At 58.8% G+C, this 17,044-nt stretch overlaps 1 protein-coding gene across 3 annotated transcripts in view; it reads left to right on the top strand.

Moving 5' to 3' along the window:
• Positions 1–5,558, top strand: part of LOC109273031 (maestro heat-like repeat family member 5) — a 30,553-nt gene extending 24,995 nt beyond the window's left edge. Inside the window, exons 26-28 of one of the 3 annotated variants that reach the window (XM_053896074.1) lie at positions 4,744–4,846; positions 5,045–5,119; positions 5,389–5,558. In XM_053896074.1, the coding sequence (XP_053752049.1) occupies positions 4,744–4,846; positions 5,045–5,119; positions 5,389–5,489 (279 nt within the window). In that variant the 3' untranslated portion in view covers positions 5,490–5,558. The remainder of the gene's footprint in view (positions 1–4,743; positions 4,847–5,044; positions 5,120–5,388) is intronic. The other 2 variants (XM_053896076.1, XM_053896075.1) reach the window with 2 other exon arrangements.
• Positions 5,559–17,044: the final 11,486 nt, after the last annotated feature.

Here is a 17,044-nt window from a genome sequence, read left to right as displayed (position 1 = left end):
GGGCAGGCTGGCGCCCCGGGCCACACTGGATCTGGTCGAGGTGGGCGGGGGCTTGGGGGTCCCCGCCGCAGCTGGGAGACGGCAGACGTTTCCTGAGAAGCGGGGAAGGCTACGGTCTGGGGGTGAAGGTGCCCGGAGAAAGGGAGGGGGGCTTCTCAGGGTCCGGAGGGCAGTGGCTTCGGTAGGCGCCACCTTGCTGGGGAGCCGGCGGGACCTCCGTGCCGAGCGCTTCGCCCGCCGCGTGCCGGTGGTGTTTTTTGTGCGAACGAGGAATTCTCCGCAGGCTCCAGGCATGGGTCCTTGGCCAGTTGTTTGTACCGTAATTGCTGTTGCCCAGTCTGTGACTTCTTGCACTTTGCTTACTGTGTCTCTGCTGGTGCGGAAGTTTCGTGGCCGGACGTGTTACTTTCCCACGGTCTGTGCTCGGGTCTGAGGAGAAGCCCCTCCCCGCCCTGGAGCCGCACTGGTGCCCGGAGGGGCGCGGTGTGGCCGTGACCTTCCACCAGCTGCAATGCCCAGCTCCCTGCCTGCGGGAAACTGCGTGCAGCGCTTCTGGGCATTAGGCTGTCCCCCGTGGTTGATGACGGTGACGCGTCACCCGAGGCACAGGCCGCGGGCGCCCGCGGGGCTGCCGCACTTGACCCTCGTGGCTGTGATCGGGGCTCAGCGTCTGTGTCCCTAGGATGCGTTCAGGAGACAGACGTCACAGCGATTTGAGCAGGGGAGGTTAACGTGAGGGGTGGTTAACCGCTGCAGGGCCTGGGGGCTGCGGGGGGCTGGCCGGTTTGCGGGGGAGCCAACTCTGAAGGCCGCGGGACCGCAGGGACGGCGCGTGGACGGGAGTACGTGATGTCGCACGTCCCAGCGTAGTGGAGGAGAGCCCCTGCCCCAGGCCAGGAGGACCCCCATCCCCAGAGCCGAGGGCATGGCTACGCCCCTGCGTGGCAGAGAAGCTGGTGTGGCACAGAGCCGAGCCCGCCGAGATGCCGGGACAGGTGCCACACGGGGAGGGGGTCACGGGAGACCGGCTGTGAAATGGCCCGGGGGGTGGGGGAGGAGTCCCGGGGGTGCCCGTGGGATCGAGGGCGGGAGCCCCTCCTGTGTCCCCACGCTGCCCCCGTGCCCTCGCGCCAGCTGGCGAGGGTGACACTGGGGCCCAGGTCCGCTTTTACAGAGTGCACAGCAGGGGTGAATTTGGAGCTGGGAGGGGAGAGAACGCTCCAGTGGGCGCCAGGGCCTCCGCCTGGGGTGTGTGGCCCGGGCTGGGCTTCCTGCTCTTGTCATTTTGGGTTGCGGGTCTCTCTCTGTGTACGTCTGTCAGAGACCTTTGTGCCGCCGCGGGGTGGATGTTACAGTGACATCCCGTCTCTGAGGTGTTGTGGGTGCTGGCGGCCCGAGTCCGGCCACAGGGCCTCGTGCGGCTCCAGGCCGTGGCTGAGGCTTTTCAAGGAACTCGTCTTTTCTCTTGCTCCTAAATCAGGCCCGGGGTGGGGGAGGGAGAGACTCCCTTTTGGTGTCCCTGTGCCTTCCCTTGGGGCCCTTCTGGTCTGGTTCCCGAGGTGCGTGGGCGATGTCAGGTCCCCCCCTGCCTCTGGCATCCTGGGCGTGAGGTTGGTCTTTCCTTCCACGGAGACATCTCGGGCGCCCGGACTCGATGCCCACCTCAGCCCGTGTGCAGGCACAGCGGGGCCACCTGTCACGTGCTTGTGGTTCCAGTCTTGTCCTGCCCGCTTTTGCCCTTGGGGACTTGTGTTTAGCTGGTTGCTGAGGAGAGCGCGTCGAGAGGTCTGTGCTTGCCACCGGTGTCTCAGTACCTAGTTGACCGATCTGACCAATTTATTTTTTTTAACGTTTACTTAATTTTGGGAGAGAGAGAGTGCGATCAGGGGAGGGGCAGAGAGAGAGGGAGACAGAATCGGAAGCAGGCTCCAGGCTCCAGGCTCCCGGCTGTCAGCACAGAGCCCGACGCGGGGCTCGAACTCAAGAACGGTGGGATCATTACCTGAGCTGAAGTCAGACGTTTAACCAACCGGGCCACCCGGGTTCCCCCGATTTTACCAATTTCTTAAACACTCCGTCTGTTAGAGTATGAGACCGTCAACTTTATTGAGTTACACTCACAGGTTTAACCAAGTACATTTCCCTCAAACATTTATTTTTCTGTGGGTTTCAGACCCATTGAAATGGCTCGGAGCCCCCACTAGCAGCCTCGCTGTGACAGGGGTCCCGGGGACGGCTCAGGCGCCGGGGGAGCCCGGAGACCGTGGGCACGTGCGTCCTCCCCGCCTTCCGTTCTGGGCCCCCCTCCCGCTCTTCTCACGTGGACTTTCCTGGCTTTGCACATTTTTCCCGTTTTCCCACCTTCCAGGAGTTGGAGTTTTAGGAAGCAGTTGCCGCCTCGGCTGGCAGGGGCTCAGGACGCCCCTAGTCGGGCAGTGCGGCTGGGCTTGCTGGTGGCAGGGGCTCCTCCCGCAGTGACTGTCCTCTGCCCCGGCCCGCTGCCTTTGGGCCGCTCGCTGCCCCGTATGGTTTCCCTTCCACGTGGCAGCTTGGTTCCCGGAAGCCTCACGTGAGGTCGCTCACGGCTGGCGCTCCTTCCCGTCATCCCGATACTTCCAGTCCGTCAGCTTTGCTAGGAGCCCCTTCTTCTGGAATTTTCTAAGAGTTGAGACGTGTGGATTAGGGCTTCTCCAGTCCCGATGCTCCCAGCCCTCCCCGGGGACGTCTTCGTGCCCCATTGTGGGGTGTGCCATTGAGCCCTGCCCCCCCCCCCCGCCCCCGGCTGACCTCGGCCACCGGTCGCCTTGAGCCCCAGGCCCCCTGGGCCACGTGGGCCACGTGATGTGCTCATAGCTCTGCCTTCCCTCCGTCCCGATTCCCCGTATGGGCCCAGGCTCACGGCCAGGCCTTCTTTTCAGCAATCGCAGAGAAAAGAAACGAGACGCCGGTATTTAAGTGCTCCCTCGCTTTTCAACACCAAAGTTAAATCTATTATAGTTTCCTTTCTTTTACAGAAACCTCCTTCCTGTTTTCTTTTTGCTGACTCCTGCCTCTGGAGTAGTGCCGCGAGTTGATGGCCTGCTGGGTCCCCAAGGCCCCCGTGCCACGGTTCCGCGAGCCTCAACCACAGACGTTGCTGTCTCCCGGCTCTGCAAGCCAGCGGCCTGTGGCACGGTGCTGGCCAGGCCACGGCCCCTCCCAGGCCCCTCTCCCGGGCCCCGCGCTGCCCTGGCTTCGAGTGTCACTGCGCCCGAGGTGCTCTCTCTGCACGCTGGCGCCTCTCCTCCTAAGGCACCACCTGTAACGCGTCAGGGCCACTGGGGGACCCCATTTCACCGCATTGCCTCCAGAGGCCCCATCTCCGAGTGTTGTCCCATCCTGAGGTCTGGGGCGTTAGGAATCAACATATCTTTTTTGGGAGAGGCGGTCCAGCCGGTCCCTCAGCTCACGAAGGACCCCGCTCCTTCCAGGGAGGCACCGTTACCGCTGCTGGTGTCATTGCTTTTATTGTTCAGACTGTCACACCTGGCCTGTCTTGAACTTGAATCCTGTTTCCTGTGAGCTCTGTCCCTGGACTCTCTGTCCATAGGCATCCTTGTTTCTGACAGCATTAGAATGTTCCAGGCCCTTCCTAGTGCCTGTTCTCTCCAGGGATCAGCCTCCTCCAGGAAGTCCTGGTGTCTGAGTGGAAAAGGGTGTGAGAGCCCAGAGTGCGTCTCAGGGGGCTCGGAGCTCTGGAGGTGGTCCCAGAACGGGCACAGAGCAGGAAGGCGGTTGTCTTTTTAAGGTCACGAGCTGACGGCCAAAACCCCAGAATGTGGGTTTGCGACAAGAAGGCACAGGCGATCACGGTGGTTGGGGGGGGCGGGGGTGAGGGGCTGGGACCTCAGGCCGCCCGGTGCCTGAACCTGGACCTCCCACCTGCAGTGTTGGTCTGACGTTTGTGGAGGGAAGCTGGTGTGGGCGGAAACGCAGCTCCGAGGGTCAGCCCGGCCAGGGCGCAGCCAGAGAGAGGACGGCCAGGCCGGGCAGGGGTGACCTGAAGCGGGCGCCCCTCGGGGGAGCACGGCCTGGCGCCACAGTGGCCAAGGGTCCCTGCGGGAAGTGCGGGCACCAGGGTGGCTTGGGAGCTGAGGCGAGGGGGCCGGCGTTCTTGTCATGCAGGTGGCAGAAAAGCCGGTTCCAGCAGGCTTAGACGGTAAAATAAACCGGTTTATAATCCTGCAAAGGCCCAGAGGGTGCTGCCACAAAGCAGCTTGGGCCAGCAGTGGAGACGAGCAGCCCGGGCTGCGTCCGTCCCCTGCCCCACGTCCTTAGATTGGTCTTATCCTCGGTCCAGGGGCCGTCCCGTCCTGAGCCCGCTGTCCCCTCCTAGAGCAGCCGCACACCCCGCGTGTCCACAGCACAAGCCCAGGGGAGCGAGCGAGGGCGGCAAGAGAGGCTGGGCTCCAGTCCTGGTGCAGAAGAGCCCAGCAGACCTCCCTGCCTCCTCTTGGCTCTGACTGGCCCTGGGTCTGTTGCTGAAGCTGGGGAGGGTGGGGGGTGGGAGGGGCCGGGGAGGCCTCCCGGAGGACGTGCCGGGGAGAGGTGACAGAGTGCAGGGTCCCAGGTGCCTTGACACAGGCCCCAGCGCGAGGTGGGATGGGGGGGCGTCATGGGTCTTGGGACTGCAGGGCTGGCCGGGGGCCTCGGGCGGAGCGGCGTCACAGGGAGCCGGGGGACCCGTCTCTTCCCCCTCCCCAGGTGGAGAGCAACCTTGGCAACTACCACCAGTTTCTCATGCAGGCGTTGACTTACCTGAGCAGCCCCGACAGGAACCTGAAGCAGGCGGCCATGAAGTTCATCGGTGGGTGCTGGCCCCTGGTCTTGTGCTCCGCCCACCGTGCCCACCCAGCCCCCACCACTCAGAGCCCAGAGCTGCCCCCGGGAGGGCCGGGCTCCCGTGTCCGGGGGTCGGGTGGGCCGGTCTCCTGTCGGGGCCAAGCTGGCCTCCCGCAGGGGCCAGGGAGGCGCCCGGGCCCACCACCCTCCGTCCCTGGTGCAGGGGGGATGCTGCAGGACTACTTTCCCGACCTCTGCATCTGTCTGAGGAAGGCCGACGTGAGGACCCTCAGGAAACGTGAGCCCTGGCCCAGCACAGGGGCCTCTTTGTTCCCCAGCTCTTCAGAAGGCCCCTTAGCCGGCCTGTCCCCAGAACAGGGCATCGTCTCCTCCTTGAGACTCGGTTCCAGGACAGGGCTGTGCCCCCCTCCCCACATACACCCCACGGGGCTCCCGGGACGGCTGTGCACCTCCCCCTGGACCCTCCTCCTTCAGCTCCCGCAGCAGACTGCCCCCTGCCCCGGGGGGGGGGGGGGCGTGTGTCAGACCCGGGGGGTCTCTGTGCAGACTTGGAGATCCTGAAGCAGGACCCGGACTCCATGAGCCGCAGATTCTACAGCAGCTTCCTGGAGGACATCTGGGAGCTGTCCCAGTACGTGACCCACTGAACCGTGGCTCGATGTCGTGCTGGTTCCCAGCGTGTGTTTGACGTTCTCTATTAAATGTGACAGAGTTCCCTTTGGCCTCCCTGGGCTCTCCCTGCCTTGCGCCCCCCTCAGTAGGGCTGGGTGGCCTCCCCTCCAGACGCAGACGCTCAGGATGTGGGGTCCTCAGCAGCTCTGCTGGTACTCGGCCCGGAGCCCTGGGGGTCAGCCTTGACACCTCTCCCAGCCCTCCCCAGGTCCGGCGATCCCCAGCATCTAGAATCTTCCCGCTGCCCTGCCGTGGTCCAAGCCCCCCCCAGCCTCCCCTCCTGCACCACGCGTGGCCCCGAGACCCTCGGGGCCCTGTGTCCACCTTCCTGTGCTGCCCTGTTGGTGCCTGGTCTCGCTGGCCTCCCTGCCTGCCCCGCCCCCTCTCCCTAGCCCAAGTGGGCAGGGCAAAGCCTTCCCTCCTGCTCCGGGCCGCGGCGAGGGGCCCTTCAGTTGTGTCCAACGGCCCCCTTGCCCACTGTGGCTGTTCTGGGGATGGCATGTGGGCACATGGTAATCGCCTGGTAAACGTGAGTCAAACCAGCAAGTTAAGACCATGCCTGGGACACAGCTCGCGTCCTCCCGGGGTGCCCCTGGCCCTCGCGTCCTCCCAGGGTGCCACTGGCCCTCGGAGAGAAGTGCAGATGCACCCCAACAGCTGTCCAGGGGCCCAGGGACCACCCCGAGACTCTGCCTCCAGCCAGGGAAGTGAGGGGAGCTTTGTGGAGAGGGCCAGCTGGAGGCCAGCCTGGAGGACGTGACCAGGGAGCGGTCAGGGGCGGAAGGCACCGAGTGGGAGCCCGTCTTTGCAGAGGGTGCCGTGTGAGCCAAGGCAGGGGCCCGCGCTCTGCCAGCCGCGGGCAGGGGGCGGCGGGCTGGGCAGCTGCAGATGCCTTCGGGTCTGGGTCTGTGTGTGCCAGAGCCGGGGAGCCCATGGCAGTGTTTGGTGGGAGAGAAGTGTGGCCGCACCCCACGGCCTTTCTCGGCAGCCGGGCACGGCCCAGCTCCTGCCGTCCGAGCGCCGCGTGGTGGTGGCGCTAGGTGGCCAGGGCGGGGAGGCCGGGCGGGGAGCACCAGGGCGTGTGCCCCCTGGAGGAGGGCCTGGGGCGGGGGGCGGTCTGAGCTGGGGGGGGGCGCTGGGGTCTGGGGAGGAGAGGCAGGCTGGCTGTGAACGAGAAGCCCCGCTTGTCGTGGTTCCCCTGAGGAGGGTGTCCCGGCAAAGAGTACTTAGGATACACGGCAGCTGGCGGGGGGAGGGGTGGGGGAGAGGACGGGCAGCGAGGCGTCGCAAGGGCCTGGAGCAGAGTGTGCCTCCAGAGAGGGCGTGGGGACCGCGGAAGGAATCCGTGTCTTGCTCCAGAGCACTTTGGGGTCGGCCGTGGGGACACGAGCCAGAGCAGAAGTTTCCGACGCCTGCGGCGTGCAGACTAGGTGTTCCAAAGTGGCCTCCCGTGAAAATACAAGTAGACGTTGGCTACATTACAATAAATGTACTTTCGGATGGATTGCTGACTCTCGAGAACAGTGAGGGAAACCTCCAAAAGCTTAAAAACAAAAATCAAAAAAAATGGAAGTAGCCGAAAGCCAGCCAACAACGGGAATGGTGGGTGGAAAGACAGGACTGGGGGCCCCGGGGTGGGGCCAGGGCCTGGCTCCCCAAGTGAGGGAGGAGGGAGCGGGGGCCCGATGCGCGCAGCCTGGGCTCTAGGGGTGGCGGGGTGGGGGGGCTGGGGGCCGCGTCGCCCACCGGTTCCAAGCAGCGGTGAGCAGGAAGCTGCCTGGCAGGACGGAGCTCCACCTCCCGGGCTCAGCGCACAGACGCCTGAGTGGAGCCGCTCGGGCTCCGGCCAGAAGGTCGCAGACGGGAGGAAAGCAGCCCGTGAGCGAGGACAGGAAGCCCCGTGGTTTCAGGCCCCTGGGGACTGCAGATGTTCCCAGGACGAGGAACCGCGATGAACAAATGTGGTTCGCAAAATGATCACATAGGAAATTTTTAAAGGGACAAAAGGCAACCATACGATGACCAAAGAGAGAGAATTATCAAAAATAGCCAAGCAGATTTGGAAAAGAATCAGAACCTGAGGTAGGGAAAATGCAGTCCCTGAATTAGAGTCTCAGGGGCCAGAGGTTCTCCCTGTGAATTAATGACTGGAGGCTGCACGGAAAACGAACTCCCAGATTCCCCAGGAAAACGATTCCCCAGATTTGAGGGGAGACCTGTGTCCACCGTGGTAGGAAGCGCAGCACCTACTAAGCGCAGTGAGATACCCCAGGACACAGACCGCACAGAACACTAAAGAAAGCGATCTCGCCCGCGGGTGCAGAGTCCCTGGGGCCGACGGCGGTGCCTGGGGCAGCGGCAGAGGACAAGGCTCAGTGACCGTCCGCCTGGAGCTGTAACCCCAGGACGGCCGGGCTGCAAGCGTGGAGGTGAGGTGCAGAAAGACCGGATGCGCTAGGCGCCCGCCTGCACGAGTCGCCGGCTCCCCGGCCCAGATCAGCCTGTAGGAGCCAGGGAGACACGGAACCGAGCAAGACGTCCTGAGCGCAGAGGAACCAGAGAGCTGTGTCAGCAGCGTGGTTAGCTGGCAAAATGGAGTCCGAGACGCAGAAACTGTTCTAATGGGCAAAACCGGATGTGGGTACCAGTAAAGGGAGGGGGCACACGAGCTGTACCCGTCATAAATACGTAAGCACCAAACGCTCGGCCTGGAGATAGACAAGCCGCCGCTGCTAGGCTCTTACCAAATGCAAGACATCCTGTAAAGTCATGGCAGTAAATTTAGGAACCGGGAAGAGCAAAAAATAAAATAAGAGTGTGTTTTGGCTGAAGAACAGATCCACAGAGCAGCAGACATCTCGCGGACAGATTCGTGTTCACACGCACCGTAGTCAGCTTCCGGGAAAGACCGCAGAACGAGTCAATAGGGAAAGGGTGGGTTATTTCAGTGGTCACGTCGGGAGTAACCGTTTTGCTGGGTGGACCAAAAGTAAGCTGGTCCCCGACCAACGCCACGCAGGAGGTGGCTCCAGAGTGAAACGTGCAAGGACAGGCTTGGCAGTTAACAGAATAAAATATGGACAACGAAGGGCCTCAAAAACAAGCTTCGGAAGAATAAACCATAAGGCAAAAACGGGGGTATGCGATTCCACCAACACGAGCCCGAAAGACCCGATAACTACAGCTGCAGAAAGAGAGAAGGCCGTCACCGCGACGCTGGGGCGGCGTTCCCCACAGCGGCACCGCAGCCGGGCCTGTGCGGCGACAGACGGCGCAGCTAAAGAGCAGACACCGGTGACAGCACGAAGAAACCTGCGGCGGCGGGAGCCGACATCTGGGGCAGGCAGAGCGGTCGATGAGGAGGCAGTCCCACAGGAAGCTTGTCCCAGGTATGAGCAGGCGAGTCACATGGGAGGGGCCCCCAAAGCCAACAGGCATCCACTCGGAAAGGTGCAGAAACTCATTAACGATTTGGGAAGGCGCACGGTCCACAAATGATGCTTCACTTTATGCCTTTTTGGGTGACAACAGCTAGGGAGTCGGCCGATGCCCGGTGCTGGCGAGAACTTGCGGTTATGAGGGGCCTGGCACATTCTGACGGCCTCACACCGGGTTAAGAATGCACCTACCCGGTAAGCCGGCAGTCCACACCTGCACTGACGAAGGAGAGCGATTCTCGGGGTGCCTGGGGAGCTCAGCCAGTTAAGCGTCCGACGTCAGCTCAGGTCACGATCTCGCAGTTTGTGAGCTTGAGCCCCGTGTCGGGCAATCCTCATACAAAAGGGGGCCTGTGGGGGGACATACACCGTCGTGGTGCTTGTGACGACAGTTTGAAAAGTGGACAGATGAAGTACAGGGAACGTAGGCCACGGGGAGCCACGGAACGGTGGGAAGTTCCGGTTCTCGGCAGGGTGGGAGCCCGCACGCTCCACATCGCCTCTCTGGTGAACGTGGCTGAAACTCGCGGGTGCCGTGCACGGAGGGCTCTCTGAGGGCTTCGTAAATAGCAGCACGTGGAGTGTAGGCCTCAGAGCACCACTGAGCTGGCGGTATGTTCCCTGTTTTTCCCCTGGTACTTCCTGGACTGCACTCAGCCCGCCCCAAGCCTGGGTGTGTGCAGCAGGTGTAGACAGAAGGAGCTTCGAGAGAAGGCCCCCTGTTCTGCGCAGGGAGCCGGAAGAGGGGGGTCCTAACGTGACAGGGAAAGGAGAGGCCGTGCCCTTGTTTTCCTGTTTGCTTTCTGTCTCTGCCCCAGTCCCCAGCAACTCTGAAAAGGAGGCGGTACAGACACCTGAACCCAAGGGGGTTGCGGGGAGGGGGTTGCTTTTTTGTGTCTCTCCTTCTGTGGTCTTGGCTTGGGAGACAGAACCAGTTAGAGCAGGTGCACCGCTGAGGGGCGAGCTAAAGTCCCAACTCTCTAGCCAGAAGGCTAGAGTGGGGGTGGGGGCCCCCTAAGAGCCAAGAAGTATTGGGAAGTTCCACGAGGAGGGGTCTGGGGGAGCGACCACATGAAGTCATGCGCGTACCCTGGGCTCACCCTGCTCTGGGCCAACCAGAAACAGCATATAGAGGTTTTTAGAGCTGATCTAAAGGGCAGACCTGCCCAGGTCCCGGGCTTGCCCCGTGCACAAACAAGGCAGGTCTCAAGAGCTTGGGGAACGATTTGAAAACCCACCTGGTCTTAGGACCACAGCTCATGGAAAGTGGGGCTGGCAGCAGGAACCTAGCCTATCTGATTGCCTGCAAAAACGTCCCCTCCCCCAAATCAATATTCCTCTCAGAATTCAAGTGGGACTGGGCGTCACAACCAAATAAATACCACAGTGTCCGGGATGCGATCCAAAATTGCTTCCATGTGACAGGACAGGAATATCTCAAGTGCAAGGGCAAAGGCATTCAATAGATACCAACTAAGAGATAACACGTGTTGAAATTATCAAAGACCTTGAATCAACGACTTAACCAAGCCCTAAGAGCTCGTACAATAAATGGAAAATTAGAACGTCTCAACAGAGAAACAGGAGACAGAAAAAGAATGAAATGTCAAGGCAGTGTGGTTTTGGCACGAGAAGACACGCGGTGGTCAGTGGAACAAAATAGACCCCTCCCCTCCCCCCCAATTACAGCCAGCTGATGTCTGGCAAAGAGAAAAAGTCCATTCAGTGGGGGAAATGATAGTCTTTCCAACAAGTATGCTGGAATAATTGGACCTCCACGTTGAAAAAAGAAGAGAATCCAGACGGAGCCCACACGCCGGTCACAGACGTGAATTCCAGTGGATCTGAGCGCGAAATGTAAAATACAGATCTGTAAAACCTCTAGAAGGTCCCACAGGAGAAAACCTGCATGGCGTCGTTGTGTGACCGTGAGTTTGTAGATTTAACACCGAAAGCACGATCCACAAGGGAGAAGAGTGGATGTTAGACTTCTTAACAACTTGTGTTTTGCCACGGCTTCCTCTGGAAGGATAGGAGCCCGCAGGCTGACGGGGGACGGCCGCCCACGAGACACAGCCCCGAGCCCCGCAGGAGAGCAGCCGGCGCCCCGTCCCCCTGCGCGTGCGGGTGTGGGTGTCTCCCGGCAGCCGGCGCACCCTTGACCGCGGGGCTGGCTCTGCACGTGTGTGCGTTTGCCCACACTCCTCAAGCACTTGAGGTGGGTGGGGCTTAACTGTACATAATGTGTGCCCCAGGAAAGTGGGGGTAAAGCATGGAAAGTTCCGGCAGGCACATCGGCGTCAGCATGCACGGAATGTGTCGTTAACATGTAGCTTCATCTAAGATGTACGTCGGGCAGTATTTTTTTTTATTAAATCATGTGAAGAAAAAGGAAAAAAAAAGAAAAATAACGGATCAAGTACACACAGAGCAACCCAGATCTTTTAAAAAAATTTTTTTTAAAAAGTGCTTAGTGGTTGGGGGTGCCCGGGTGGCTCGGTTGGTTAAGTGTCCAACTTCCGCTCAGATCATGATCTCACAGGTTTGTGAGTTCTGTGCTGACAGCTCGGACCCTGGAGCCTGCTTCAGATTCTGTGTCTCCCTCTCTCTCTCTGCCCCTTCCTTGCTCATGCTCTCTCTCTTTCTCTCTGCCTCTCAGAAATGAATAAACATTAAACGAAAATTTTTAAAAAATGCTTAGTGGAAACAAGTCAAAACAGAATGAGGTATATAATATAATTTAAATAAATTTAAAATCCGTACACTTTGATAACTGTCTCACAGTTTATTTTTATTTTAGACAGCGTGCGAGACGGTGGCAGGGGTGGGGCAGGGCAGAGGGAGAATCCCAAGCAGCCTCCATGGTCAGCATGGAGCCCGATGCAGGACTCAGTCCCACGACCCTGGGATCATGACCTGAGCCGAGATCAAGAGTCAGACGCTCAACCGGCAGAGCGACCCAGGCGCCCCTGTCTCACGGTTTTGTAAGACGTTAACGTTAGAGGAAGCTTGTGAGGGGTATACAGAGCCTCGGTACTATTTTCGTAACTCTTCTGTATGCCTAAAATTAGTTCCAAAAGTTAAAAAAACCTTTTTCCTTTTTTTTTTTTCCTGAGAGCAATTACAAAGGAAATAGACACATTAACTAAACTAGAGTAGTTGTTTATGGGTTGGGGAGGGTTATGGGGAGAAAAGGGATAAATAAACACCCAAGACCGGGACTGCAGGGGGCAGTGGTGACCACACGGCAGGGGCAGTGGGCCGGTGGGCCCGGAGTGGGGGCAGCTCAGTCTTCTGCTTGTGCAAAGAGAGACCATTACCATGGACAGGCTGCAAGGACTTTGGAAGAATATGCTCAAGAGGGAAGGCATGAAATTTAAGGGGACTTGACGTAACATTGTGATTTGTAACAAGCATCATTAGGTCTCGGGCCTCCTTTCTGAGACGGCGGCTCCTAAAACCCTGGGGTTCATAAGTGAAGAAACCCCCCCGAAAGGTATCTTTTGTTGTGTAAATGAGACGACCTTTGGGCCTCACCTCAAGATGGCGGGGGGGGGGGGGGGACCCACGGTGGGATTAGACGTTTGGAATTTTCAGTCTCACCCCTGACATCTGGGGAGAGGGGAAGGGCTGGCAGTTGAATCGATCACCAATAGCCAATGAGCTCATCGGTCATGCCTACGTAACGAAGCCCCATTAATGCCCCCCAAGGAAGGGGTTCAGGAAGCGTCCTGGTCGGTGAACACTGGTGACACGGGGAGGATGGCTGTGCCCCTTCCCCACACCTCGCCCTGCGCACCACTTCTGTCCGACTGTTCCGAGTTACATCCTTGTACAACGGACCAGTGATCGAATGAGTACAGTGTTTGAGTTCCGGGAGCCGCTCTAACAAGTTAACCAAACCCGTGGCGGGGGTCGTGGGGACCTGCCGCGTAGGCTGGTTGGTCAGAAGCAGTGGCGACAAGCTGGGCTCGCAGCTGGAGCCTCAAGTGGGGGCGGCCTTGTGGGACGGAGCCCTCGGCCTGGGGGCGCCGCAGCCGCGTGCGGGTCGGGTCGTGTCGGAGTTGAGTTGAATTGTAGGACACCTGCTGGTGTGTGGAGCGTTGCTTGTTGGTGGGACCTCCCCCCTCCCCCTCCAACACCGCCAACACGCACACCCACGGATCGGAATTGGGCACAGAGCCCAATTGAGTGGTGAGCAAAGTAACCGTGAAACACATAAGTAAGTACAACCAAATATTGTCTACTTTTTAAAAATAATATCTCGGTTATGCAGTTTCAAAAATACAGAGCTAAAATAGTAGACCACGTAAGTCCAAAGAGAATGATTAAAATGTGCTGAGGTCCTTGTATTGTTTGAAAAGGATTTACTATTTTGATACATTTCAGACCTTATAAAGTTAAACAACTGGTAAAATGTCAAAGGTAAGCTGAAAAGGAGTAGAAAGAATCTATGGTTTCTGGACAAGGTAAAAGTGGGTTAAAAATAGGTATTTAAAAAGTGCAATTGTTTCAATATCCAAGAAAGAGGATTTTTATTTTTTTTAATGTTTACTTAGTTTCGAGAGAGTGAGAGAGAGACAGACAGACAGAGACAGACCATGAGCAGGGGAGGGGTGACGAGAGGGGGAAACACAGAATCCGAAGCAGGCTCCAAGCTCCGAGCTGTCAGCACAGAGCCTGACGTGGGGCTCGAACCCACAAACTGCAAGGTCATGACCTGAGCCAAAGTCGGCTGCTCAACCGACTAAGCCCCCAGGCGCCCCAAGAAAGATGATTTTGTACTTTAAGAAAGAGGATTTTTAAAGTGCCAAAACCAGTTCAAAAACAGAGATTCTCTGGTTGGATTTTAAATACTATTTAACAAAAGATAGGGTATTTACATTAATATCCAACACAAGGGACTGTAAGTCAAAGGATAAAAACATTATTATGTAGAGCGGTGGTCCCTTCAAAAGAATAAAAGATTTGATTTGCTGGGAAGATGCGACAGTTCCAAACTGTGTTTAGATGTAGAAACAAGGCAAACTTTGGTAGAACTACAAAAAACTCTATCCTGGTGGGGATTTTCAACATACCTTTTTTAACATTGGCAGGTCACAGAGAAAGAAAACCATTGGCTGCATGGAAGACGAGCACTGAGACTCACAGGCTTTGCACTTTACAACCATATTAACTATTGTGTGCTTAGCAGTTAGAAAATACACCGGGAGTATTTTTTTTTTTTTTTAATGGGTACCTGCTATGCGACAAAGCAGGTCTCCTACGGACTAGCTCCTATGCTGGCATTATAGCTAGCATAGCTCCTGTGCTCCTATGACAGCGTTATAATTAAAATGGAAATCACAAAAAAAGCAGATTTAAAAATTTCCATGATTCAGGACTTTAAAGCATATGAAATATCAAAGAAAGTAACCATTAACACAACGATAATGGAAAAAGGTGGAGCCAAAGCAACACCTTGAGGGAAATTTGTAGCCTAAAGGCTTACATCAGATGCATATCGAAAGCTAAAAGTTTGATGTGATAAGCATCCAGCTTAAGGAATTAGTTATTTTTGTTCACAGTAAACCCGAGAAGAAAGGAGATAAAGATAAGAGCAGGGATTAATGAAAGAAAATGAATACAGCAGGCCCACAGAGCTAAACATTTGTTCTTTGCAACAGCCGATAAGATGGCACGCAAGAGAGAAGAGAAGGCACGGTTCAAACAAAGGCCAGATGAAAAGGGGACCCAGCTACAGACACATTAGAAACCAAAAAAGGCGATGAGACTATTAGGAGCCATTTCATTCCAATACATTTGGAGACTTAAGTTGAAACGGACAGATTTCTAAAAATATATGGCGTCCTAGAAGTGACTCAAGAAGTAGAAAGCCTGAATGGTTGTGTAATTAAATGCAGTGAGAAGGCCTAATTAGGGGAGCCGTGGAGGCGTGTGGCGAGAGGGGAGTCCCTGATTTAAGGGGCCCGGAAGGAGGGAGGGACAGGGGGAGGGGGCGGGAGTCTCACGGTGGGGGAGGGGCGGGTGTCTCTGCCCGGCGTTCCCGGGGAAGGCAGGGGTAGATGGGTGCAGAGAGGAGGGCACGTCGCCCTCCTGCCCGAGACAGCATCAGGGCCTGGCAGGTGTGCAGCCCGGTAGGCGCTTTAAAGTAGGCCAGACCACGGCGACGAGTACGTGGGCGTCACGTCTTGCTTTGCTTTAAGTTATGCAACGGAAATGATTCCTTTTCTTCCTGACGATTGATCCTCGGCTCTCACAAACCTAGGGGGCCAGTGTGACCTCTCTTAAGCCCACAGCGACCGTAGCCTGAGCGCCTGGTTTCAGAGCTCACCACGGACGCGCCTCTGCAGCCTCGGGCAAGGCGCTCACCCTCTCTGTGCCTCCGTTGCTCTTCTGCGAGGGGGGATGGGAATAGTAGCACCTGCCCCACGGGGGTCTGCCCTTCCCCGATGCCAGCAGCTTGATGCGTCGTTCTGTGATGCTCTGGTCCTCCCTGAGGTCCAGCTGCTCTGTGAGGCTCCGGCAGGAGCCCCCTCTCCTGCCGCCCCTGCAAGCCCCGCGGCTCCCCGCCCTGGCGGTATGCTTCCGCTCCTCAGCCTGGCCCTCGGCCTGGCCTCCACCGTCCCCTCTCCCTATCCTGCCCACTTGGCTTACTCCACTGCCCACCCCCCCCCCCCCCCCCACACACACCTTGCCATATCCCGGGGCGTGGGTGAAAGTGGTCTGCACACCCTCCCCAGCGTGGTCCTGGGGGGGCTCCTTCCCCGGCGGCCCTCCCCGCTGTCAGAGGACAAGATCTCATGTGCATGCCGGAGGGAGGGGGGACCGGACCCCCACACCAAAACCTGAGGCAAGACGCGCGGTGGCTCTAGAGAGACAGGGAGCCACGGGTGGGGTGGGGGCGGGTGGCTCCATCAAGGTGAGGCCAGGAGAGGACATGGCAGCCATGGGCAGAGACTGCGGGGGGCAGGATGGTGGGGGGCGGGGGGAGCTTCCAGTGCGACCCAGGCAGCGGTGCAGGCCTCAGCCGTGTGACCCTGGCCACACCTGCCCCCTAGTGACTTGTTGGTGTCCCGGGGGAGGCCAGAGTCCATTGTGGCCCCTGGGATTCCCCAGGGGTAGGGCCTGAGAGCAGAGTGTCCCTCCCCAGCAGAGAGGCCCCTGCCCGGCTCTCAAGCCGTCTGCAGCCTCCAGCCTGGGGTCTGTCTGCCTCCCCGGGTGCCCACCTCCCACCCCGATGACCTCCAGGCTCAGCCTAGCTCCCCACCCTCCTCCCCACCGCCAGAAGCCTTGGGGGATGGTGTCCCTGCTCTGGCTCTCAGGGCACCGTCACCGGGGCGTGTCCCCTCCTCTCCTCCACCACAACTCCATCCCCCCTCTTTCCTGTCTTGGCCCCCCTCGCCGCTCCCCCCCCCCCATCCATCTGGAAGGTTAAGTCCCTTTTAGAGGGACCGGGCTGGAGCCTGTCAGCTGCCTCCCCTCTGAGGATCCGGGAACCCTGAGCCTGGAAAGGACAGGAGAGGACAGGTGGGGCACAGGCTGGTGAAGGAGGCACACCAGCGAGGGGACAGGCTCCCTGAGGTCACAGGCAGCCGAAGTGTCCCGGAACCAGGCCACTGCACCCACCGCTGCCTCCCAAGGAGCTCCCCGTGATGGAGAGAGAGAGGGGTGCCGCTGGTGGGGGTGCTGCCTCCTGCCTCCTCTCGACTCCCCTTCCTGGGCAGGATCCATATGGTGTTCCCAGAGAGCCATATTGAGTCCAGCAACACCTCCTCTGCCTTCCTGGGACAGCTGGGGACGCCTGCGCCCTGCAACTGGCCCAAGCAGGGCTCTAGGCTGCCCCCCGCCACCGTCTCCAGTCGGGGTACCCGCTGGCTGGGACGCCAAGGGGAGAGCCGGCTGACAGCCCACCCTACCTTCCTCAGGGGGCCCTGCACTGCCGTCTTCGGAGATTTGGGGGAGGGGTCTGAATGTGATTGTCCTAAGATCCCACGCACGTAAAGGGAAGTTTCTGGATGAGCAAATCTTCGATTCCGTGATTGTGACTGCTCAGACCCCAGTACTCTTTGTCCAAGGAGCTGTGGTCTACA

This window comes from Panthera pardus, unplaced genomic scaffold (assembly GCF_024362965.1).
Source record: "Panthera pardus isolate Hobbes unplaced genomic scaffold, ASM2436296v1 HiC_scaffold_7, whole genome shotgun sequence".
Taxonomy (NCBI): Eukaryota; Metazoa; Chordata; class Mammalia; order Carnivora; family Felidae; genus Panthera; species Panthera pardus.
This window is presented reverse-complemented; position numbering and strand designations above follow the sequence as displayed.